The sequence below is a fragment of the Chinchilla lanigera genome, unplaced genomic scaffold (assembly GCF_000276665.1).
Source record: "Chinchilla lanigera isolate Chin_1 unplaced genomic scaffold, ChiLan1.0 scaffold00036, whole genome shotgun sequence".
NCBI lineage: Eukaryota > Metazoa > Chordata > Mammalia > Rodentia > Chinchillidae > Chinchilla > Chinchilla lanigera.
In genome coordinates this window covers 1,372,651-1,399,648 of record NW_004955437.1, presented here as the reverse complement: position 1 = coordinate 1,399,648, position 26,998 = coordinate 1,372,651, and the positions used below count along the sequence as shown (strand labels likewise).

Genomic DNA, 26,998 nt, shown 5'->3' with positions numbered 1-26,998 from the left:
CTAGAAGGCAGTCTCAGGTTTTTCTTCCCTGCAGGGGGTACAGCAGGGGTGAGCTGTGCCGACTGCCACTGCCTTCTCCTTCCTCCTCCGTGATGTCTGTGAAGACGGCTCTGCGGACCCCGAGGGGCCTCGTTCCCGCCGCGGTGGCGGTGGTGCTGATGGTGCTGAGCGGCCCCCTGGCCGAGGGCAGAGACTCTCCGCGTGAGTGCGGGGCGAGGGCTCCCTGAGCCGCAGCCGTCACCTGGGCGGGGGCTCCGAGGGGCCCGGGGCTCTGGGCGAGCGCGTGGAGCCCCGTGATCTCAGGACGCAGCGCTTCTCACAGGCTGCCTCTCTGGGGGAGGGTCTGTTACGCTCTTGTTCCATCTGCTGATGTTGAGCGAGGGCCACGCGTGCGTCCCGGCCCAGGGCGGGTGTTATAAACAGAAGGGGGACAGGAAGCTTGTGTTACTACCAACCGTGGGCACAGGGGGCCAGGGGGTGTTTTTGGAGAAAATAAATTTCTCCAAAGCAGATACCGCACGCCTTGTATCTGTCAGGGTCCCCTACGGTCTTGTCGGGAGAAACGCTGTGAGGTTCTGGATGGCGAGGGGACCAGCGATGGTCTCCGTAGACTCAGTGTTCGAGGACAAAGGCTCAGTCTTGCCGAGTGCAGGTTCCAGGGGGGCCACCTCCGGGTATCTGAGTGAAGCCGACGTGAAGTGAAGCCAGCATAACTGTATGCTCTGCTGACTCGTGGTCTAACAGTAACTGGGGAGGGATTTGGGGCCAGAGCTGATGTAGTCTGAATGCAGAAGAAGGAGGCAGGGAAGAGGAATATGAAACACGCTGAGAAAGTACTCATTTCAGACACGGGATCGTGGCTTAGATCTATTCTCCACCAGTCTTCCTCTCAACCCTGTGTAGGTATTCTGACTTTCTTCTTTCTTTCATGCATTTATACTTAGGATATCGATATCCTGTTAAGGAAACTGTCCTAGCAGCCAACTCTCACAGGTTTTTTTTTTTTGTCTTTTTCAGACAGGGTTTCACTATGTAGTTCGGGCTGGCCTTGAACTCGCTTGGTAGCCCAGGCTGATGTTGAACTCACAGAGATCCTCCTGCCTCAGCCTTCTGAGTGCTGGTAGTAGAGGCCTGAGCTACCACACCCTGTCTCTCACAGTTCAGTTGGAATCTAGTCTATGTAATTTGAAACTCTGTGCTCTTGCCATGAATAAATGCTGTTTTCTGGGGTTAGAAGTTTAGGGCACTCTGAGGAGTAAGTGAACCTCACCTGGCTGGGTGGGGTGGCAGGGACAGAGTGAGCCCAGCGTTTTGCTCAAGGACCAAGAGACTGTGCTTATGGGACCAGCACCAGTTTAGTTGTAGGCGCTTCTGCGCATGCCCTGAACTCTCAAGCTCGCGAGCTGCCCCGAGGTTTCCGGCTCGGTGGAAGCGGGACTGGCGCGGGAGAGCCGTGAGCTCGGTCAGAGACGGGACGCAGGCGCGGGTGCGGGGGCCGCGGTGTCCGTCACCGCCCCGCGCGGGGACAGCTCCGGTCCGAAGCCCTGTCGGGGTAGTGGGGTGGGGCGGGGCGGAGGGCTGAGTCCGCCCTGTGCTTCCCGCAGAGGACTTCGTGTTCCAGTTTAAGGGCCAGTGCTACTACACCAACGGGACGGCGCGCGTGCGGCTGGTGACCAGATACGTCTACAACCAGGAGGAGTACGTGCGCTTCGACAGCGACGTGGGCGAGTACCGCGCGGTGACCGAGCTGGGGCGGCCGGACGCCGACTACTGGAACGGCCAGAAGGAGATCCTGGAGCAGACGCGCGCCGAGACGGACACCGTGTGCAGACACAACTACGAGCTGGGCAGTCCCCTGCTGAACCGGCGCTGGCGAGGTGAGGCCCCTCCGTGGAGACCCCACCCAGGAGCGCGGCCCGGGCCTCAAGGACCGGCCACGGAGGGGAGGTGGGGGCGAGGGAGGACTGCGGTCCGCGGCCCTGCGGCCCTCGCTCCCTTCCCGCTGGCACGTCCTCCTCGGTCCTCTCTGCTGCCCTCTGCCGGTGGCCCATCTGCCCCTCCTCCGGGCCGTAGTATGAGCTCAGCAAAGCTCCTTAAAATTAATGCAGTGCGCACTCAGCTACCCACCTAGGATCAGGGGAAAGCAGAAAAGTAAAATATCCTTTAACCGTGCTATTCTTTGTTATTCTGCTTAATGCTTTGAAGTAAACTGTTACTGACTTGGAGTTTCCATTATTTAGAATTTGTGAATGCAAAGTGTAAGGGGAAATAGTTTGCTAAGACCAAAAACAACACCTGAATGATGTTACAAGGTAGAAGTTTTATTTCTTACAGAAAATTTCAACACATAAAGAAGTGGGATGAGCTGCAGCTCTGGAATAATCTGCTCACTGAATTAAAAAATTACTTCAGGTTGCTCTTGGCCTGGAGCCCCCACCTCGACTCTGTCACCCAGTATCACCATTTACTGTAGGAATAAGCATTTGGGAAATTAAGTTTACTCATTTAGTGAGTACTTATTTCTAGACACTAACCCAGCCAGACACCATCTGTTGTTGCATTTGATCTCTTGCACATTAAGGATTAGCATCATACTATAATACACTAGTGGTGATATATAATAAAACATTAGGTAGTCATCCCACAGTTACTCACAAGTCCTGAAGCTTCCCCAAAATACACCACAGTCATTATTTCCTTTTTAAACATGGACGTAAAATCAAACAGGAACAAAGCCTCACCAAAGCTAGTTATGACCAGAAGTTGCACTGTGAGTCCACTCCTGCCTTGTTTTCCATGTAGGTGGACAAAATGATATTTTTAATGGACTGAGAATTCACTTTTTAATCAGTCTGCCCCAATTTAAGCAGAGTAACACAACAATTTAATTTAAACCTTGCTTTTTTCCATCCCACATTCTGTCACCAGACAATTACATTTTTGCTATTTCAGTTTCATTTCATAAAAATATTCTAATACTTTTCTCATGAATGGGTGCTCTCTGTTTTTACTCTTAATCTGTTTAATGCAAAGATTCCATAAGTCCAGATCAGTGGATATGATATTCAGGACAGGCTGAACAAGGACTACATATTAAATTAAAAACACGATTCCTTCGAGGTGATGGCTCACAAGTGCCATTTAATCAGGGCTGAGCTCTCCCGCCAGCCTCAGCAACTCTAGTTATACCTACACGTTCACAGTACGTTCTCCTTAACCTTGGCCAACCTCTGCAAGAGTCTCAGAATGTTTTCTATAGAAAAATACGTGATTATGTCTGATTTCAGAACAAAGAAGTAATTTCATAGCAACAAGGTCGGGTAGAGTAGGCAACCAACAATCAAATTCTCTTGACTGTTAAAATTAGGTGAAAATGAGAGAACATAACTCTCAAATAATAAAACACTGAATATTTACTAGTTTCACACTACAGACATAAAGAGAATGCAGTAAAATGCCTTGAGATGTAAGGATAAGAGATTAAGGGAGGTAGGGAAAGGCCTGTCGTGTTTGACAGTGAGTCACAGTCTGAGTAGACAAAGCAACTGAGGCACTGGTGAACATGATGTTTCATCAGTGTTATTTATTTTCAAGGTTCCTCTACTTTTCCTTCAAAAACTAAACATTTTATTCATTCATTCATTCACGCATTCATTCATTCATTCATTCATGTTGTTTGACTCTGTTACTAGATTGCAAGTTTTATCTAAAGCAGGGATCATGGACTGTTGTTTATATCCACAGTGGTTATTAAATTTGTATTTGTCCAATAAATCTTAATCCAACACATGGAACCTAGGGTTTTCACTCTGGTTCCCAGGAGTGACCCTTCCCCATGGGAGAAGTGCTGGGGGCCTCACATCTCACTCACTCTGTCTTTGCTGTCTGTTGCCCACAGTGGAGCCCACGGTGACCATCTCCCCATCCAAGACGGAGGCCCTGAACCACCACAACCTGCTGGTCTGCTCCGTGTCAAATTTCTATCCAGGCCAGGTCAAAGTCCAGTGGTTCCGGAATGGCCAGGAGGAGACAGCTGGCGTCGTGTCCACCCCCCTCATTAGGAACGGGGACTGGACCTTCCAGATCCTAGTCATGCTGGAGATGACCCCCCAGCGTGGAGACGTCTACACCTGCCACGTGGAGCACCCCAGCCTCCAGAGCCCCATCTCAGTGGAGTGGTGTAAGGGACACCTTGTGCTGTTTTGTTGTGGGTCCCATGAGACAGAGGGCTGAGCTCTCTGTAGCCAGTCCTAGTCCATCTCTTGTCTTGAGTGTCACTACTGAATTGAGACCCCTCTTGCAAATGCCTGAGGAGAATCTTGACCTAACTGTCTTTCTAGATGCAAGGGAGATGGCTGTATACACTGTGGATCTGGCAAACAGGCCTGATATTGCTAAAGGATAGACTACTATGGCTGATGATTTGAGTCTTAGGGTCTAAGGTTATGGATGTATCCCTGTGGAGAAGGCATCTGCTGGCTGGCCCTTCCCTCTTCTAGATATGGCCAGAATAGAGAACTAGATTCCCCTGGCACCTTCACCTCTTGTAACTCAGACTGGACTTCAGGTCCTCACCAGGGACTTGTGAGGTCTGGGGACAAAGCTGACACTCAGGCTTGCTTCCCAGGGGCACAGTCTGAGTCTGCGCAGAGCAAGATGCTGAGTGGCGTCGGGGGCTTCGTGCTGGGGCTGATCTTCCTAGGGCTGGGCTTCTTCATCCATTACAGGAGTCAGAAAGGTGAGTGGTTCTAGTGGAAATGGAAAAATGGGCTGAGCCAGAGACCCTGGTCAGGAAGGCTTTGCCTCCAGAGGTCTCTTTCCTTCTGATCCCCAAGAAAGAAGGCTTGGCTAGAGACGGGAGATGACAACTTTGGGCAAGATACTAGCATCTGATTTTACTGACTGGAAGGGGCCCTGCTTCAGAGCTGCTGTGGAGCTCATTCTAGGACTTCCTTTCTGCTCAGCATTAGCTCCTTTCCAAAAGCTTCCACCATTAAAGATTCAGAGCCTTGGTTTCTCTTTCTTCTAGAGACAGTTTCACTGGTATTGGGGGATTTTAGCTTAGGGTGCTTGGGCCCTTGTAGAACATGGGTTGGGAGAGAACACACATCTGTGTTTAAGTTGCATATCTCATCGTCTTGTGGGGTGTGTGAGACAGTGGCTGTCTGTGTAACGAGATCTTTCTGTGTTTAATTTCCTTCTGTAGGAACTCGTGGGCCTCCACCAGCAGGTAATATTTCAGTCCTGATGCACTGGGGCAGGGGCATGGATACAGATGTGAGAGCAGAGGGCATGAGGTGGTTGTACCTGGCATGATAGTCTCAGCTCCTTGCCTGTTTCTTGCTGCAGGGACTAAGAGTGAATGGAGGCTGGGTGTGGTTTTGCACCCCTGAAATGCCAGCACATAGGGGAGCTGAGTCAGGAGGAGTATAAGTTTGAGCCCAGCCTATGCAGTTTAGCGAGATCCTGTCTCAGAATACAAAATAAGGGCTGGGGATAGTCCAGTGTGAAAGCCCTGGGATCAACCCCTAGTGCAGGAGAAAAACAGGTGAAGGGAGAAGGTAGCCAGCCAGCATGTAGGAAGCTCCAGAGGTTATGCCCTAGAACCTGTGGCATTTTGCTGTGAATCTTGGAACTTGAGCTGTCTTGGATGTCAGTCATCAAGGTGACACCTGTTTTATACCGCGTATTGGTGGCAACTGCCATTGACCAGTGACTAGAGGTTACTGGGGTGGCAGGAAGGTGAGACACCATTCATCTTAGTAAAAACTGACCCCTACTGATTTCCCTGGAAGATGGTGGCTGCTGTCCATTCTTACACCTCTGTCCAGCTGAAGGTCTGTGTCCTTTTACACTGATTTCACCTTTATGCAGATATTGGGGGAGTGGTGGTGATGCGCCCTGGATCTCAGCTCTGAGTTAAGCAGTAGGGGATCTAGGAGGAGAGTAGGTATCCCTCACTGTCATCTGTGTTAATTGCCCCCTCATGTCTCCCGCAGGGCTCCTGCAGTGACTCCTGAACATGTTCTGAGTGGAATTGGCTGTCACTCTTCTGCATGGCCTGCCTGTCACAGCCCAGACTTCCCCCCTTGACTCAGCCTTCGTCTTCTTATGTGATCAGAGTCCTATAGTGGCTACCATGCAGCTGCAGCTCACCTCCTGTAACCCTTACCCCAGGGACCTCAGCCCTACTCCCTGGACTCACTCCGGAGTCTTTGCCTGTGTGCAACAGCAGCATTTACTCAGACCTGAAGGGCTTGCCCTTTTTATGTCCCCTCAGCATACTGCTCAAGAGATGCATTGAAACCATTTACCTGGGTGTGGAGTTTTTCAGATAATTAAACATGATTCTGAGTGATCTGTATCCCACATCTCTTTAGCTGAATGAAGGGAGGAAAATGCAGAATGAAAGGAATGTGTTTGAGGTAACCCAAGCAATCTGTGCCCAGAAGGTGGGTTTTTTCTGGAAAGGAGTCTAGAAGCATCATGGGCACCATGAAAGTGAGGGCTGAGGAGTTCAGACATCGACAGGTGTGTCCTCCATGGTCCTTCGCTATTCTTTTCAGAAAATGGCTGCACATCATCCCAGCCTGTCTTGCAGGCTACTGAGTATGGCGTAAGTAAGTGTGGTGGAATTGTCTGGGGACAGATAGAATGACATCTGATGTGTCAAATATATCCAGACAAGTCACAGTGCAAAGGATAACTTTTATTTTTGAGTGACTTTAGTCAGCAATACGTTATTTGTGGTTCCAAATGATAGAAACCCAGCTCAGAAATATTTTATTCATGTTCTAAGGAAGCAAAGAGTCAAGTTGGTTTTCCTTTCCTCCCTTCTGCTCCTCTCCTTCCCCTCCCTGTCCCATCTTATGCTTTCCTTTCCCATTTTCCCTCCCCCATCTCCTCCCCTTACTTTCTTTCTGCTTCACTGTGTCACCTCCTCTCCATTTTTACCTACCTGAATGACACTGTCTGCATCTCTTTTTCTGTGTTTCTTTTTACATCTCTCTTCTCATCTCACGCCTTGTTTCTGTGTGTGTCTCTATTGTACATTTCTAGGCTGTTTAACAAAGTTTTAGTGATTTTAGGAAAAACTATTGAGCAAACCTGTGTGATGTGAAATTCTCAAAAATGTCATTTTGCACAAGGGGTGCAGACAACCAGCATTATGTCCATCCCTCTTATTAGGAATGGGGATTGGAACTTCCAGATCCTTGTGATACGAGAAATGACTTAGTGTGGATATGTCTGCATCAGTCACATGGAGTGGCTTAGCCTGCAGAACCTTTCACAGTGGAGTGACATAAAGGGCAGTCTGTTTCCTGTGGACCTCACAGGACAAGTGCAGAGCTCTCTCAGATTTCAGGGTCTCTCACTGTGGGTGCTGACTCACAACCATCCCGTTCTTTTTCTCCTCGCAGTCACCTGATGCTACTGCTGATTTGGAGTTCCTACAGGACAGCTTTTCTCATCTGTGGACATTGTGACCAGCTGGTTCATGGTGACAGTCCACCTGGCCTGTGATGTCCCAGCCCTTAAAGCTAGTTTCTGTCTCACTCTGGGTTCATCATTAAGACAGATGCCTGGAAACTTTACTTTGAGCTATGAAAATACCCTATTCCTGAGGAACAGTTATTCCATCCTATCTTCTTTCTCACCCATCAACTCAGAGCTGGTCTTTGTTAGGAGATATCTTCTCCTGGTTGAGGTCAGAATGGAGACCTAGGCTTCCTTAGGAACTTCATCTCTTCTACTCTAGGCTGTAACATGGGTCATGAGCCAGTGACACCATGGAGGGTATAGATAGACACTGACACTTAGGATTCTACTTCCCACAGCCATGGTCAAGTATGTTCAGGGAAAAATGCTAAGTCCTGTCAGTTTTGTCATCTTCCCAGAATGATCATCAGAATGATGAAAGGTGTGTTACTCTGAGGATATGAGAAAGATTTATGCTTTATTGTCCTATGAATCCTCAATGTCTTAAAGTTAGCCATTTGTTTTGACCTTACAAAGGAAGGAAGCAGAGCTGAGAATTGAGACACACTCAGAATTTAGGGAAACATTGAGTTTTTTTTTTTTTTTTCTTTTAAGTTGAAACATAAGGTGCACAGAGTAGTAGTGAATATTCTAGGATATTCTTACAGTTCAACATTGTCACACCAAGCACATATTGAAAGGGTCTTTCTTTCTCATTTTCTCACTTTGTCTCTTTCCTTCTGGTACCGGGAATTGAACTCAGGACCTTGCACTTGCCAGGTAGCTTGTGCCACTGAGCTACATCCCTGGTTCTGAAAGATTCTTTCTTATATGAGGGTCCAGGTCTTCTTCTCTTTCATTCAATGGCAATTTTGTAAAACAGGTGATTTTTTTACCCCCAGACTCCACTGGGTATATAGTCATTAATTGCTAATTAAAATAACAAGTACACCTCTTATGAACAAGCTTGCTAAGAAGAAGAACTGAGTCTCAGTAGGCATATAACTTGGAGGAAAGTGTATGACTATGTTGGCCAGTGGCTGGAGGATCTGTCTGCTCTGTCTTCTCCTACCACAGATGTGGGAGCCATCATTGTGATGGTGTATAGGGTGTTAGAAACTCAAACCAAGTCTCCTAAATGACTGTGGACTTAGTATCCCTATTGAATCAAGCCACTGAGATTATGTTTACTGTGGATTAAAAGCTGCTGTGACATAACCTTGTCTTTCTCAGTTATCATGGAGTGCTTAAGAGAGTTAGGTTGTAATTTATGGTGTGAGTCAACTAAGTTAGTAGAAGTTAAGTGACAGCAGACTTTTGAAAAGTCCACTTTCTCATAAAAAGAGTTTTACTTTAACATGAAAGTTTAAGAATGTTATCTGTTAAAATGATAAATTTTAAGTTATTATTATTATCATGATGATCACTTTTTGGTTCTTTGGGCAGGCCTTCGCTATGTAGTTCAGACTAGCCTTGAACTTACTATACAACCTAGGTTGACCTCAAGCTCATGGTGATCCTCCTGTCTTAGCCTCCTGAGTGCTGGGATTATACACATGTCCCACCACACTGGGAAATTTTAAATTATTCTTTAATTTTTTATTTATATTTTTGGAACTGGGAATCAAACTCAGGACCTTGTGCTTGCCAGGCAGGTGTTATGCTGCTGAGGTATACCCTGGTCTAAATTATTTTTAGTTGGCAATAATTGCCATTTATGTGATGCAGTATGATGTTTTCTTATATTTATACACTATGAACTGATGAAATCAGATAAAAGTATTTGTAATTTACCTTACATTTTTCTCTGTGTGTGTGGTGACATTTAAAATTTACCCTTTTAGTAATTTATCAAATACACAATACATTATGTATAGTTACCATGGTGTAGAATAGATCTCCCAAATTTATTCCTGCTTCCTATTCGAAGCTATGTACTTTTGATTATCATCTCCTCATTCCTCTTCTTCTTCCTTCTTCACCCATTACCCCAGTAAGCCCATTTTATTTTGTTTCTTTTTAAAAACTTTATTGGTGCACTTTTGATATATATATATAATGATCACATTAATTATAGAGGTTTGCATTTATTTGTACCTGTACATAATGTATCTTGATTTTTCCCATCCACTGCTTCAACCCTTCTTCTTTTTTATTCTAAAATTTAAAAAACTGACAAAACCACAATGAAGACAAAATCAAAACAACACAAAAACAACAAAAATGATACATGACCTCAGAACAAAATGATAGGAATTTACAGTGGTTGCTACATTACATACTGTTATCTTCAACAAAGCTGCTCAGTCCACTAGACATAAGAATGTAAGATTGATCAAACAAGCAAAGACAGTAACAAGTAAATAATAATAATAAATAATAAAAATAATAATAAATAAAAACATTGGAAATGATGCAGAGCCTCACTGTACAAGATGATAGGAGTTCAACAATAGTTCTTATACTGCATATTGTTTTCAGATCCATCATTCTGATTACCAAATTCAAGCATGCAAAATTGGTCAAGAAAAAAAATTTTAAGCATTGACTGTTCCTCTCAATAAACCACAGACATCAGCAATATGCCGATTTCAGCAATCCTTATGTATACATATAAATTTTGTTTTTCATTAAAAAACCAAAATAACAAAAACAAATATATAAACAAAACAGCATAGAGAGCAATAAAAATGATGCAGAATTTCAAAACCTGGTGATAGGATATCAACAATGGTTGTTATACTACACAATGTCATCTTCAAAATGGTTGCACATATAATGAGATATAGGCATACAACACTGACAATTACACATTAACAGTTCCTTTCAATAAACCAACAGACACCAGCAGTACAATTATCCTAGCTATCCTGTGCATATATACACATATTTTCCCCTCATCCTTCTTTCTTTTTCCTCTCCCCTCCTTCAACCCAGTTTTTCCTTCCTATTTGAGGAGTTTCTTTTCCCTTTCACTATATCTATTGTACCTTTCAGATTTTATTTACTCTTTCAGGTTCTTATAGTAGGGAGGAAATACAATGTTTACACTTGTGAATCTGATTTATTTCACTAATGAGTATGGTCTCTAGTTGCATCCATTTACCTATAAAAGCCTCTAGTTTATCTTTCTTTATGGCGGAGTAATACTCCATTGTATAAAAATACCACATCTTTTTTATCCAATCCTCAGTTAATGGACATTTGGGTTGTTTCCAAATTTAGCTATTATAAATTGAGCTGGTATACATATATCACTGTGATATGATGTTTTCAGTTCTGGAAAAATACCCAGAAGAGGAATAGCTGGGTTGAATGGGACCTCTAGTCCTAGTTTTCCTAGATTTCCACTATGGCTACACCAGTTTACACTCCCATCAAGGGTGGAGAAGAGTTCCTTTTTCCCCACAGCTCCTCCAGCATTTGTTATTGGTTAATTTCTTGATGATAGCATTCTTTCTGGGGTGAGATGGAATCTCAGTATTGTTTCAATTTGCATTTGTGGAATGACTAATGATGTAGAACATTTTTTCAGGTATTTATTTGCCATTTGTATTTCTTCATGTGAGAAGTGTATTCATCTCAGATACCCATTTTTAGATTGGGTCTTTGAACTTGGGGGACTGATTTTTAAAAATTTTTTATATGTTCTAGACAGAAGTCCTTTGTCTAAGGGACAGTTGGCTAAAATTTTTTCCCAATTGGTGGGTTTTCTTTCCACCCAGTTTGGGATTTCTTTTGACGTGGAAACACTTTTCAATAAGATGAGATCCCAGTTGTTGATTCTTTGAAGTATTTCCCATGCAGCTTGGTTTTTGTTCATGAACCCTCTTCGTACCCTTATGTCTTCAAGACTTCCACCTACTTTCTCTTCCATTATATCTAATATTTCTATTTTCATATTTAGATCTTTAAGCCATTTGACTTTTTTCTTTTTTCCAGTACCGGAAATCGAACTCACGACCTTGGGCTTGCCAGGCAAGCGCTGTACTGCTGAGCTAAATCCCCAGCCCCTTGACTTTATTTTGATGCATTTTGATAGGCTTGGTTCTAGTTTTCGTGTTGGGCATGTGGAAAGCCAGTTTCTTTAGCACCATCTATCAAAGAGGCTATCTTTCTTGCAGTGAACCTGTTTGACCCCTTTATCAAAGATAAGGAGGCTGAGTGCCTTTGTGATTGTGTCTGCATCTTCCAGTCTGTTCCATTGATCTTCAGATCTATTTTTTTTTCCAATACCATGCTGATTTTCTCACAGCAGCTTTGTAGCATAATTTCATATCAGGGATTGTGATACCTTCTGCCTTGCCTTTGTTGTTCAGGATTGCTTTTGCTATTCTAGATCTCTTCTGGTTTCACAAAAATTTTAGGAATGTTTTCTCTAGGTCTGTGAAGTATATCAATGGTACTTTCACTGGAATTGCATTGAATCTGTATAACAATTTTCTGAGTATGGCCATCTTCACAATGTTGCTTTTTCCTATCCATGAGCAAGAAATATCTTTCCATTATTAAAATCTTCTTTAATACCTTTTTTCAGGGTAGTGTAATTTTCACTGTATAGATCTTTTACTTTATTAGATTAATTCCCAAGTATTTCAGTTTTTTGGATGGAATTGTGAAAGGTATGTTTTCACTTATTGCTCTCTCAGTATGTTTGTTGTTTGTGTATAGGAATGCTATTGATTTTTGAGTGTTGACTTTGTACCCAGCTATGTTACTTAATTTGCTGATTAATTGTAGGAGTCTTTCAGTGGAATTTTGGGGGTGTTTTATGTAAAGTATCATGTTATCTGTGAATAAAGATAATTTCACTTCTTCCTTTCTTATCTTTATTCCTTTTATTTCTCTCTCTTGTTGAATTGCTCTGGCTAGTGTCTCTAGAACTATGTTGAATGGGAGTGGTGACAGTGGACATCCTTGTCTTGTTCCTGATTTTAAAGTGAAAGCTTTCAGTTTTTGTGCACTTTTGTTCCTGATTTTAAAGTGAAAGCTTTCAGTTTTTGTGCACTTCAGATGTTGGCTGTTGGTTTGTCATAGATGGCTTTTATCAGATTGTGGTAAAATCCATGTATGCCAATTTTCTGTAGGGTTTTATTATGAATAAGTGTTAAACTTTATTAAAAGTTTTTTCTGCATCTATTGAAATGATCATGTGATTCTTGTCTTTAGCTCTGTTGATGTGGTGTATTATATTGATTGATTTGCATATATTGAAACACCCCTGCATTTCTGGGATGAATCCTCCTGGTCATGGTGTATTATCTTCTTGATAGTTTGTTGCATTCTATTAGCTAGTATTTTATTGAGAATTTTTGCATCTATGTTCATTAGGGAGATTGGCCTATAGTTCTCTCTTTTGGTTAGTTCTTTTTCTGGTTTTGGTGTCACGATAACACTTGCCTCCAGGAATGAGTTTTGGAGAACTGCTTCCTTTTCTATTTCTTTAAAGAGTTTGAGAAAAATTGGTATTAAGTCTTCCATAAATTTTTTGCAGAATTCAGCTATGAATCCATCAGAACTGGGGCTTTTTTGTTGGTAAGTTTTTTATTACATTTTCAATTTCATTGGCTGATATTGGGTTATTCAAGATTTTTTTTATCCTCTTCATTCAGCTTTGGTAACTCATATAGCTCTAGGAATTTGTCCATTTCTTCTGTGTTTTCCACCTGCTGAGAGTAAAGATTTTCAAAGTAGGTGTTGATTATCTTCTGAATTTCTACAGAATCTGTAGTGATATCACCCCTTTCATTCCTTATTGCATGGATTTGAGTTTTTTTCCTTTTTTTTTTTTTTAACACTGTTGACTAGGGGGTTATCAATTTTATTTATTTAGTTTTTCAAAGAACCAACTCTTTGATTCATTAATTCTTTGTATTTTTTTCTTAGTTTCAATTGTATTAATCTCAGCTCTGATCTTTATAATTTCCTCCCTTCTTCAGGCTTTGGGATTAACTTGCTCTTCTTTTTCCAGAAGTTTAAAGTGTTACATAAGGTTGTCTCTTTGCATTCATTCTGTTTTCCTGATGTGGGAATCCACTGCTATAAATTATCCTCTGAGGACTGCTTTCATTGCATCCCGCAGGTTCCAGTAGTTTATATCTTAATTTTCATTGATTGTAAGCAGTGTTTAATTTCTACTTTAATTTCTTCTGTGAATCATTTGTTGTTCAGGAGGATGTTATTTAACTTCCATGTGTTTATGGAGCTTTTGCGATTTCTTTTATCATTTATTTCCAGTTTCATTGCACTATGGTCTGATAATATGTGTGGGATAATTTCAAACCCTTTGTAGTTACTTAAGCATGTTCTATGTGCTAGTATGTGGTCTATTTTAGAGAATGTCCCATGTGAAGCTGAGCAGAATTCTAATGTTGTTGGGTGGAATACTCTCTAAAGTTCTACTAAGTCCATTTGTTCACATGTTTGGTTTAGTTCTGTTATTTCTTTGCTGATTTTTTGTTCAGTTGATCTAGCTCTTTGTGACAATGGGGTGTTAAAATCCCCTGTTACAATGGTGTTATTTGATTTTTCATGTCTGTTAAAATTTCCCTTATATAATTGGGTGCTCCTACATTTGGTGCATATATATTTGTGATTGTTATCTCTTCCTCTTGCAATTTTCCCCAAACAAGAATATAGTGACTTTTTATATCTCTTTTGTTGTTTTTTTGAAGTTTACCTTGTCTGCAAACAGAGTAGCTACTCCTGCTTTTTCCTGGGTTCCTGTTGTGTGGAGTATTATTTTCCATCCTTTGACTTCAGTCTATAGATTTCCTTTTGAGTTAAATGTGTTTCTTGTATACAGCATATTGTTGGATTTTGTTTCTTGACCCACTCTGCCAGTCTGTTTCTTTTGATTGGTGAATTGAGGCCATTTACATTAAAGGTTATTAATTATATGTATTGACTTATCCTTGTCGTGTTATTTTACTACTGTTGGTTCTGTACTCTCCCCCTGTTTAACTGTTTACCTTACTTGGTAGTTCTTTTCTATTGTTGGTCTTGAAATTGTGGTCATCTTTATCTCTTTGTAGAATATCATTCAGGACTCTTTGTAGGATTGGTTTGGTGCTCATGAATGTCTTCAGTTGATCTTTGTCATGGAAGTATCTTGTTCCTCCATCAATTTGGAAAGATATCTTTGCAGGGTACAGCAATCTGGGTTAGAAGTTGTTTTCTTTCAGGACCTGAAGTACTTCACTCCAAACTCCTCTTGACTTGATGGCCTGTATTGAGAATTCTGCCATGATTCTGATGGGCTTTCCTTTATAGGTGATCTGTTTCTTTTCTCTAACAGCTTTTAATATTCTGTTCTTTTGCTCAATTTCTGGGATCTTGGTTATTATGTGTCGGTGTAGATTTATTTTGGTTATAGCTAAATGGGGTTCTAAATGCTTCACTTATGTGTATACAAGGTTCTTGTCCCATGTTTGGGAAATTTTCTGCTATTACTGCTGCAGATAGTCTTTTTATGTCATTCATGTTGTTTCCTGCTCTTTTGTTGACACCTAGCAGACTTACATTGTTTTTCTTTGCCTCATCTTGCAGCTGTTGAATTGTTATTTGCTGTTCCTTTGTTATTTTTAAGAGATCTTTTCTGTCACAATCACTAGCTGCAATGCTGTCTTCCAGGTCTTAGAGTCTAACTTCCATTTCATTCAAGCAGTTCTTCCAGATTTCAGTGGAATTTTTAATTTCCTGGATATCTCTTTGAATCTGTTTCATGCATTCTATTTCTTTTCTATACTGTTCATTCAAGGTTTCCAACATTTTTCTGTGATCCTCTTTTTTTCTTTATCTATGTTTTCTTTTGATATGCCAAGCAATTCTTTCATTATGGTTGTCATTCTTTTTTATCTGAGCCATTATTTCTGATCTGATTTCCTCTACAGCCTGATACAGTTGGTTCTTTATTTCAGTTGTTATCATTTCAGAGATTTCAGGTGTGTGACTTCCATGTACTTCCATGTTGATGTTTCCTGGACTTGTTCTGGCTTAGATTTCATTTTGCTTCTTCTTTTTGTGATTTTCAAATCTCTCTAGGTTTCCGGGGATTCAGATTCCTTCCTGAGATGGCAGCAGGGGCCAGAGCCAGAGGGCCCAGGTACCCAGACAGCTCACTGAGGTTTCCTGCTTCCAAGACCCCTCCAGAAGGTGGCAGTGGGGGGAGCAGGGCCAGAGGATCTGGGTTTTCAAGCAGCTCACCAAGTCTTCCTGTGACCAAGACCCTTCCTATAGTGGCAGAAGGGGGTGGGGCCATAAGATCCAGGACCCCAGGCAACTCTCCAAGGCCTCCTGCTTCCAAGGCCCCTCCAGAAGGTGGTGGTAGGGGGTGGGTCTGGAGGATCTGGCTTCCTAGGCAGCTCACCAAGGCTTCCCACGTCCAAGGTTTCTCCTGTGGTGGTGGCAGGGGGTCAATCCTTCTTCTGCTCTCGTTTACAAGACTGTGTTTCCATTTTTTCTTGTATTCTTTTTTCCTCCCCCAATCCTCTTTCCTTCTTGAACATTTTACTCCTACTTCCCAATATCTATCATCAATTTTACTTGTTATTTACTCTGTGGGTTTTTCAACATGTGTGTCTGGTTCATTTTACTTAAAAGTATGGTCTCAAGGTACATAAACTTACCTAACAATGTCTCAAGTTCATCCTTCTTTATAGCCAATTAGTTCTCCATTGTATATGAAAATCACATTTTCTTTATGTGTTTATTCATTGGTGGGCATCTGGGCTATTTCAAAAACTTAGCTATTACAACTTGTGCTGCTATAAATATGGGCATACGTATATTTCTCTGGAATGATGCTTTTAACTCTTTGGAGAAGATATCAAGAAGGGGAAGAGCTAAATCAAATGGAATTTCTATTTTTAGTTTTTTGAGAATCTCCATAGTGATTTTCAAAGTGGTTGTACAGTTTATACACCCACCAACAGTGGTGAGGGGTTCCTTTTTCCCACAGCCCCATCAGCAATTGTTATTGGTTAATTTCTTGGTGATAACCATTCTTTTTGGGGTGAAATGGAGTCTCAGTGTTTTAATTTCCATTTCTCAAATCACCTGTGATGTTGACCATTTTTTCTTCTATTTATTTGTTATTTGTATGTCTTTATCTGAGAAATGTGCATTCATTTCAGACGTCCATTTTTGGATTATGTCTTTAAATTATGGAGGGGGTTTGATTTTTTGAGGTCTTTATATATTCTAGATATTAGCGCTTTGTCTGAGGAATAGCTTGTAAAAAGAATTTCCTTATTCTGTGGGTTGCCTCTTCAATCTGTTGGTGGTTTCTTTCACTGCAAAAGATTTTAATTTGATGTGATCCTCGTTGTTGACTGTTCATATTTCCTGTGTGATTGGAATTTTGTTTATAAAGCCTTTACCTACACCTGTGTCTTCAAGAATTTTATGTATTCTACTTTTCAGTAAATTAAGTGTTTCTGTTTTAATATTTATATCTTTGATCCATTTCAATTTTAGTTTAGTGCATAGTCAAGGATATGGGTCTAATTTTAATCTTCTGTATGTAGAAAGCCAGTTTTCTCAGCACCACTTATTAAAGAGGCTATTTTTCAGCCAGTGGAAGTATTGGACAATTTCTCAAAGATAATTGGCTGACAGTGTTTGGTGTTGTTTCTGCATCTCTATTCTTTTGCATTGATTCTCAGGCCTTTTTTTTTTAATGACAGCACTGTGCTGTTATTATTATAGTAGCTTTCAAGTATAATTTTAAATTGGGGATTGTTATACCCCATACCTTACCTTTGTTCCCAGAATTGCTTTTGCTATTCTAGGTTTCTTCTGGTTCCAAATGAATTTGAGAAGTGTTTTCTCTAGTTCTGTGAAGTATACTATTGGTATTTTGACTGGGATTGACTTATATCTGTATAACAGTTTTGCCATATGACCATTCTCACTATAGTGGTTCTGTCTACCCAAGAACATGGGCTATATTTCTATTTTCTGATATCCTCTTTGATCTCACTTTTCAAAGTATTGTAGTTTAAAGTGTACAAGTCTTTCACTTCCTTTGTAGATTTGTTCCTAGGTGTTTCACATTTCTAGATGCTATTGTGAAAGTTATGATTTCCCTAATTTCTCTCTCAGTGAGTTTGTTATTTGTGCACAGGAATACTATTGATTTTTGCGTGTTGATTTTGTATCTAGCTATGCTACTGAATTTGCTTATTAAATCTAGGAGTCTTTTGGTGGAGCTTTGGCACCTTACGTGTAGAGTGTTATGGATCTGCAAATAATGCTAATTTAACTTCTTCCTACTATCCTTAATCCTATTATTTTTTCCTCTTGTCAAATTTTTTCTCTTGTCTAATTGCTTTGGCTAATGTTTCCAGAACTATATTGAAGAGGAGTCATGATAATGGGTATCCTTGTTTTGTTCCTGATTTTAGAGGGAAAGCTTTCCATTTTTGACCACTTAGTGTGATGTTGAATATTGGTTTCTCATAGATGGCTTTTGTCAGATTGAGGTAAAGACCTTCTATTCCAGTTTTCTGTAAGATTTTCATTATGAATGGATGTAAGATTTTGTCAAATGCTTTTTGTGCATCTATTGAAATCATCATGTGGTTTTTGCCCTTAGTTCTGTTAGTGTGATGTGTCACATTTTTAACTTTGTGTATATTGAACCACCCCTACATCCCTGAGATGAATCCTACTTGGTCATAGTGCATAATTTTTTTTGATGATTTGCTGCATTCTGTTTGCTAGTGCCTTATTGAGGATGTATCTAGGTTCATTAAGGAGATTTACCTGTAGTTCTATTCTTGGTTGGATCCTGTCTGGTTTTTGTATCAGGGTAATGCTTGCTTCCAGGAATGAGTATGAAAATTTGCTTCTCTTTCACTTTCATTAAAGAGTTTGAGGAGGACACTAGATTTTCTGTAAAGTTCTTGTAGAATTCAGAGGTGAATCCATCACAATTTGGGCTTTTATTTTTTAGTAGATTTTAATAACATTTTCAATTTTATTGACTCATATTGGATGTTTTAGAATTTTTATATCTTTTTGATTCAGCTTTGGTAACTCATACATATGAGGAAACCTGTCTATTTCTTGTGCATCTTCCATCTGATTGGAGTACAGTTTCTTGAGGTAGGTATTGATGATCCTATAAATTTCTCCAGGGTCCATTGTGATTCTACCCTTTTTGCTCCTAGCTGCATGAATTTGAGCATTTCTTTTTCTTTCTTTCTTTCTTTCTTTCTTTCTTTCTTTCTTTCTTTCTTTCTTTTCTTTTCTTTTCTTTTCTTTTCTTTCTTTTTGATAATATTAGCTATAGGTTTGTTGTTTTATCTTTTGAAGAACCAACTTTTTGATACTGATTCTTTGTATGGTATTCTTAGCATTAGTTGCATTAATTTCTCCTCTGATTTTTATAATTTCCTCCATCATGAACACTTTGGGTTTAACTTGCTCTTCTTTTTCTAAAGCTTGTGTTCAGCATTAGGTTCTTTAATTTTAGCCTGCTTTGTTTTTCTGATGTGAGGATTCACTGCTATAAATATTCCTCAGAGGAATGATTTCACTATGTCCCATAAATTGCACTATGTGTTACTGGCATTATCATTTAATTGTAGAAACTGTCTAATTTCTACTTTAATTTCATCTCTGACCCAGTGGTTAATCAGCAAGGTGTTATTTAATTTCTATATGTTTATCTAGTTTTTGTGGTCTTTTGTTATTAATTTCCAATTTCATTGCCCTATGATCTGACTATGTGCTTGGGATAATTTTCATTCCTTTGCATTTACTTAAGCTTATTCTATGAGCTAGTATGTGGTCGATTTCAGAGAAAGCCCCATATGCAGCTGAGAAGAATGTGTGTTCTGTTATTGTGGAACACACTGTAAACATCTACTAAGTCCATTTGTTTAAAGATACAGTTCATCTCTGACATTCCTTTGTTGTTTTTGTCTACTTGATCTGTCTGTTTGTTAAATTAGGGTATGGAAATCCTGGATTAAAACTGTATTGATGCTAGTCAATTTTTCATAGCCATTAGTATTTGTTTTATATAGGTGTGTGCATCAGTATTTGGTGCATATTTATTATTGCTATCTCTTCCTCTTGAATTGTTGACTTAATGAGTATGTAATGACCTTCTTTGTCTTTTCTAATCAGTCTTCATTTGAAATTCACTTTGTCTGTAAATAGAATATCTACCTCTACTTTTTTTTCTGTATTCCTATCACATGCAGTATTATTTTCATCCTTTGACTTTCAGTCTATCAATTTCTTTTAGAGTTAAATGTGTTTCTTGTATGCAGCATATTTTTGAATCTTGCTGCTTGATCCATTTTGCCAATCTGATTCTTTTGATGAGTGAACTGAGACCATTCACATTGATCATTATAACTGATATGTATTCACTTATCCTTGTCATATCATTATACTGTTGTTGGTTCTCTTTCTATCATTTCCTTTTAATTGCTTGTCTTCCCTGGTGGATGCTTTTTATTTTATTTATTATTGGGATTCATGGAATTATTGTCTTAATTATCTTTTTGCAGAATATCTTCAGAACTTTTTGGAGTGCTGGTTTGATGGTCATGAATTTCTTCATGAATTCTTTATCGTAAAAGTATCTTATTTCTCTATCAACTTTGAAAGATGATTTTGCAAGGTCCATTGATCTGGTTAGTGGTTGTTTTCATTTAGGGCTTAAAATGCTTCACTATAAGCTCACGTTGACTTAAGAGTTTGTGTTGAGAAGTCTGCTACGATTCTGAATGGTTTTCCTTTATAGATGATTTGTTTCTTTTCTCTATCAGCTTTTAATATTCTGTTATTGTGTTGAATTTTTGAAATCTTAACTACTGTATGCCTTAGTATAGTCTTTTTTTTTCTGTCATAGTGAATTGGAACTTTATATGCCTTACTTATCTCTATGTCAAATTCTTTTTCCTTGCTTGAGAAGTCTTCTGTTATTAAATTTACAAACTGTTTTTTATGTCCTTTGTGCTATCTTCTGATTTTTCACTGATTCCGATTAGTCTTATGTTATTTTTCTATCCATCATCTAGCAGTTATTGAACTAATTTTCTATGATGTCTTGCTACTTTAAGAAGTCTTTCATAGAAACTGTCAATGAGTCTTTGGTTGACCAGTATTGCATGTCTATATCTGTTTTCATGAGAAGCCACTTTGAAGATATCAATATGTAATACAACCACCATTGTTAATTCCCTACCACTTTGTTTGTAACTGTATTGTCTGTATTGTGCTTGTGATATGTTGTAAAATGTTGTATGTCTGTTAATGTTTCCCTCCTTTTATCTTTAAAATAAAAAAAAAGAAGTCTTTCATTTGATGATCACTAAGCAGAAAACTGTCTTCTCAGTCTAATATTCTATCTTCACATTAGTGCATTTTGCTGCATATATTACAATAGACTTTTTATTCTCCTGGATATCTATTGAATTCTTATTATGGACTCCAGTTCTTTCCTATGTTGGGCGTTCGGGGTTTCCATCACTTTCCTTAGCTCCTCTGCTTTTCAATTTGTGTCTGCTCTACATTCACTAACCATGTGCTTCATTATCATAAATCTCTTTACCTCTGTAAGTATTTCTGATTTTTTTCCCTAGAGATTCATTCATTTTGTTTGTTACTTCTGCTGCTACCATTTAAGAAAGTCCATTGGGCAGCTTTTGATTTCTGCCACCTCTATGCCCCTTGGATTTGCCAATAGCTGTTTTCATGATAATAGCCATTCTTTCTGGAGTGAGATAGAGTCTCAGCATTGTTTTAATTTCTATCTCTTAAAAAACCAGTGATGTTGAACATTTTTTCATATATTTATTTACCATTTCTACTTCTTATTCTGAGAAGTGTCTGTTTATCTCAAATGCCCATTTTTGGACTGAGTCTTTGAATTTGGAGGGTCTATTTTTATCAGTTCTTTACATGTTGTTGGTATTAGTCCTTTTTCTGAAGAACAACTGGCAAAAAGTTTTTCCCACTCTGTGGATTGTCTCCTCACCTTGTTGGTAATTTCTTTCCCTGTGTAAATGCTTTTTAATAAGATGAGATTCCAGTTGTTGATTCTTTGTGATAATTCCTATGTGATCCAGGTTTTGTTCATAAAATCTTTGTCTGCTCCTTTGTCTTCCTGCATTCTAACTATTCTATCTTCCAGTAGATTTAGTATTTCTGTTTTAATGTTGAGATCTTTGATCCATTTTGATTTTAGTTTAATGCATGGGATAGCCGTTTGTCTAGAATTCAGCATGTGGAAAGTTAGTTTTCCACATTCCTTCACAGCCATTTGTCTAGAATTCAGCATGTGGAAAGTTAGTTTTCCACATTCTGTAGAATTCAGCATGTGGAAAGTTAGTTTTTCCTGCATGATCTTTTAAAGAGGCTGTCTTTCTTCCAGCAAATGTGTTTGGCTCCTTTGTCAAAGATAAGATAGCTCAGTGCATTTGGAGTTGTTTCTGCTTCTTTTAATTTGTTCTATTGATCCTCAGGTCTTTTTTTTTTTTTTTTTTTTTTTTTTTACCAGTATTAGGATGTTTTTATCACAGTAGCTTTGTAGTATAATTTCAGTTCAAGGGGCTGTGATGTCCCTGACTTGCTTTTATTGCCCAGAATTGCTTTTGCTATTCTAGGTCTCTGTTGGTTCTAAATGAATTTTCAAATTGTTTTGTCTAGATCTGTGACATGTACTAATGGTGTTTTGTTTTGTTTTTTATAGAGATTGCATTAAATCTGTGTAGCAATATTGGGAGTATAGATATTTTCAGTATAGCTCTTCCTATCCAAGGGCAAGGGACGATTTTCCTTCTTCTGATATCCTCTTCAGTCTCCTTTTTCAGAGTACTGTAGTCTTCAATGTAGCAGGAAAATAGCTAACAACAAATGCTGGCAGGGCTGTGGGGAAAAAGAATCTTTCTCAACTGTTGGAGGGATTTTAGTCTGGTGCATCCACTGTGGAAATAAGTGTGGAGATTAATCAAAAAACTAGTATTAAAGGTCCTATTTGACTCAGCTATTTTTCTTCTGATATCTTCCTGGAAGAATTAAAAGCATCATACCACAGTGATATATGTGTACCCAATGTTCATAGCAGCACAGTTTGTAATAACTAAATCGTGGCAGCAATGTAAATGCTTATCAACCAATGAATGGCTAAAAAGATTTTTAAAGAAAGTAGGAAATGAGAAACAAACAAACAAAAAAATAAAAACTAGAACAGTAGCAGCACACCAATATCATGTACATAAACAATTCAGAGCAAGAATATTCAAAGTGATACAGGGTCTAAAGACAAAATAATACAAATCAACAGTGGTTATTACACTACATATTGCTATCCTTAACTACATTGCTCAGATTACCAGCTGTAGGAATGAAAGATTGCTCAAACCAGTAAAGAGAATAAGAAAATAATTCTTCAATGAAACATTAGAGATAATACAGAGTATCACTAGACAACATGGTAGGAGCTCACCATTGTAATTCCATTGCATATTGTTACCTTCAAATCAGTTGCTGAGATCAGCAGACACAAGCATGCAAAATCAATCAGAACACAAAAAATTGTAATCATTAACTGTTCATTTCAATATATCATCAGACATTAGCAATACAGTCATAGCAGCTATTCATATATATATTTATATTTTGCGTTCCTTCTTTCTTTTTTCTTCTTTCCCTCATCCTAGTCATTCCTTCCTTTGAGCAATTTCTTTCCCTTTCCTATCATCTATTGCACATTTTGAGTTTTACTTACTTTTCAGGTTCCTAAACCAAGGAGAAATATGTTTACACATGTGGGTCAGATTTATTTCACTTATGATTATGGTCTCTAGTTACATCCATTCACCTACAAAAGCCTCAAGTTTATCTTTTTTAATAGCTGAGTAATACTTCATAGTATAAAAATACCACATCTTTTTTATCCATTCCTCAGTGGATGGGCATCTGGCAAGACTTAGCTATAACAAATTGTGCTGCTATAAACGTGGCTGTACATCATATATCACTGTGGTGTGATGTCTTTAATTCTTCTGGGAAAATACCCAGAAGGGGAATAGGTGGTTAAATGGGACTTCCAATCCTAAATTTGTGAGGAATCTCCAAACTGATTTCCACAGTGGTTTCACCAGTCTACACTCCCACCAGCAGTGGAGTAGGGTTCCTTTCTCCCCACAGACCCTCCAGCATTTGTTATTGGTTGGTTTCTTGATGATAGTCATTCTTTCTGGGGTGAGATGGAATCTCAGTGTTATTTTAATTTGCATTTCTCAAATGACTAATGACATTGAACATTTTTTCATGCACTTATTCGCCATTAGTATCTCTTCATTAGAGAAGTGTGTATTCATCTCAGATGCCCATTTTTGGATTGGGTCTTTGAATTAGGGGGGCCTGATTTTTAAAAATTCTTCATATGTCCTAGATTGAAGCCCTTTGTCTGAGGGGAAGTTGGCTAAAATATTATTCCAATTCGTGGCTTTTCTTTTTACTTTTTTGGTGATTTCTCTAGATGTGCAAAGACTTTTCAATAAAATGAGATCTCAGTTGTTGATTCTTTCAAGTATTTCCTGTGCAGTTTGATTTTTGTTCATGAACTCTCTGCCTACCCCATTGTCATCAAGATTTTTACCCACTTTCTCTTCCCATAAATTTAGTGTTTCTGTTTTAATATTTAGACCTTTGATCCATTTTGACCTTAATTTAGTGCATAGTGAAAGACATGGGTCTAATTTTAGTCTTCAGCTTGTGAAAAGCCAGTTTTTCCAGCACCATTTATTAAAGAGGCTATCTTCCTTCCATTGAACATGCTTGACTGCTTTATCAAAGATAAGGTAGCTGAGTGTGTTTGTAATCATATCTGTATCTTCTAATCTGTGCCATTGATCTTCAGGTCTGTTGTTTTGTCAGTACCATGCTGATTTTTTCACAGTAGCTTTGTGATATAATTTTAAGTCAGGGATTGTGATGCCTCCTGCCTTTCCTTTGTTTCCCAAGTTTACTTTTGCTATTGTAGGTCTCTTCTGGTTCCAGACGAACTTTAGGAATGTTTCCTGTAGATCTGTGAGGTATACGAATGGTATTTTAATTGGGTTTGCTCTGAATCTGTATAACAATTTTGGGAGTATGGCCATTCTCACAATGTTGGTTCTTCCTATCCATGAGCAAGGAATATCTTTCCATTTTCTGATATCCTCTTCAATCTCTTTTTTACAGAGCACTATAATTTTCATTGTACAGATTTTTTTTTACTTCTTTTGTTAGATTGATTCCTAAGTATTTCATTTTTGTGAAAGATGTGGTTTCCCTAATTTCTCTCTCAGTCTGTTTGTTACTTGTGCATAGGAATGCTATTGATTTTTGGGTGTCAACTTTGTATACAGCTATGCTACTGAATTTGGTTATTAAGTTCATGAGCCTTTTGGTGGGGTTTTAGGGGTCTTCTATGTAGAGTATCATGTCATCTGAGAATAATGATAATTTCACTATTCCTTTCCTATCCTTATTTTTTTATTTCTCTCTCTTGTCTAATTGCTCTATCTAATATTTCCAGAACTATATTGAATAAGAGTAGTGACAGTGGACATCCTTGTCTTGTTCCTGATTTTAAAGTGAAAGCTTTCAATTTTTGACCATTTAGTATGATGTTAGCTGTTTGTTTATCATAGATGGCTTTGATCAGCTTGAGGTAAAGGCCACCTATTCTTATTTTCTGTAGAGTTTTCATCGTGAATCAGTGTTGGACTTTATTGAAGGCTTTTTCTGTGTGTATTGAGACGAGCATGTGATTTTTTGTCCTTGGCTGTACTGACATGGTGTATTACATTAATTGATTTGCATATATTGAACCATCCCTGCATTCCTGGTACAAATCCCACTTGGTCATGGTGTATATTCTTCTTGATGATTTGTTGTGTTCTGTTTGCTAGTATTTTATTGAGAATTTGTGCATCTATATTCATTAAGGAGATTGGCCTGTAGTTCTCTTTCTTGGTTGTGTCTTTCTCTGGTTTTGGTATCAGAATAATACTTGCCTCCAGGAATGAGTTGAGGAGAATTCCTTGTCTTTCAATTTCATTGAAGAGTTTGAGAAGAATTGGTGTTAAATCTTCCCTAAAATGCTTGTATAATTCAGCTGTGAATCCATCAGAAGCCAGGCTTTTCTTCATTGGCAAGTTTTTAATTACATTCTTAATTTCAGTGGCTGATATTGACTTATTCAGGATTTTTATATCTTCCTTATTCAGTTTTAGTAATTGATATGTATCTAGAAATCTGTCAATTTCCTGTGTTTTCCATGCTATGAGAGTAAGATTTTCAAAGTAGGTATTGATGATCTGAATTTCTTCAAGATCTGTAGTGATTTCACCCCTTTCATTCCTTATTGCATGTATTTCAGTTTTGTTTTTCATTTTTTGGATAGGGTTGGCTAGGGGTTTATTTATTTTATTTATTCTTTCAAAGAACTAATTCTTTGATTCATTAATTCTTTGTATTGTTTTTTAGTCTCCATTGTGTTAATTTGTGCTTTGAGCTTTATAATTTCCTGCCTTCTTTGGGCTCTGGGTTTGACTTGCTCTTCTTTTTCTAGAAACCTGAGGTGCAGCATAAGATTATTTATTTGTGCTTATTCTGTTTTCCTGAGTTGGGAGTTTACCACTGAAAATTTCCCTCTGAGGACGGCTTTCATTGCATCCCACAAGTTCCTGTAGGTTGTGTGTACATTTTTATTTGATTGTAAATAGTGTTTAATCTCTACTTTGATTTCATCTGTGACCTATTGTTTGTTCAGGAGGATGTTTAATTTCCAACTGTTTATGGTGTTTTTGTGTTTTCTTTTGTCATTAATTTCTAATTTCATTTCACTATGGCCCAATAGTATACATGGGATAATTTCAATTCCTTTGCATTTACTGAAACATATTCTGTGTACTAGTATATGGTCTATTTTTAGAGAACGTCCCATGTGCAGCTGAGAAGAATGTGTATTTTGATGCTGTTGGATGGAACAGCCTGTAACGGTCTACTAAGTCCATATAGTCACAAGTTTGGTTAAGGTCTATTATTTCTTTCCCAAGTTTTGTCTAGTTGATCAATCTCTTTCTCACAATGGTGTGTTCAAGTCCCCTGTTATGATTGTGTTGCTACTTATTTCCTTTTTCATGTCTGTTAGAATTTGTCTTATATAGGTCGGTACTCCTATATTTGGTGTATAGACGTTTACAATTGGTATGTCTTCCTCTTGAAGCTTCTCCCTCACAAATATGTAGTGACCTTCTTTATCTCTTTTGATTGTTCTTTGTTTGAAGTTCACATTGTCTGCAAACAGAATAGCTACACCTGCTTTTTTCTGGGTTCCTATCACATGGAATATTGTTTTCCATCCTTTAATTTTCATTTTATGAATTTCCCTTTGAGTTAAATGTGTTTCTTTTATACAGCATATCATTGGATTTTGTTTCTGGATCCATTCTGCCAGTCTGCTTCTTTTGACTGGTGCATTGAGACCATTTACATTGATGGT

At 38.9% G+C, this 26,998-nt stretch overlaps 1 protein-coding gene across 1 annotated transcript; it reads left to right on the top strand.

Moving 5' to 3' along the window:
• On the top strand, nucleotides 1–6,364 carry LOC102021483 (HLA class II histocompatibility antigen, DQ beta 1 chain-like). The gene is made up of 6 exons (XM_005389455.2): nucleotides 1–201; nucleotides 1,605–1,877; nucleotides 3,899–4,180; nucleotides 4,628–4,738; nucleotides 5,207–5,230; nucleotides 6,000–6,364. Exons 1-6 carry the CDS (start codon nucleotides 93–95, stop codon nucleotides 6,011–6,013), a joined length of 813 nt encoding a protein of 270 aa, XP_005389512.1. The 5' UTR covers nucleotides 1–92; the 3' UTR covers nucleotides 6,014–6,364.
• Nucleotides 6,365–26,998: the final 20,634 nt, after the last annotated feature.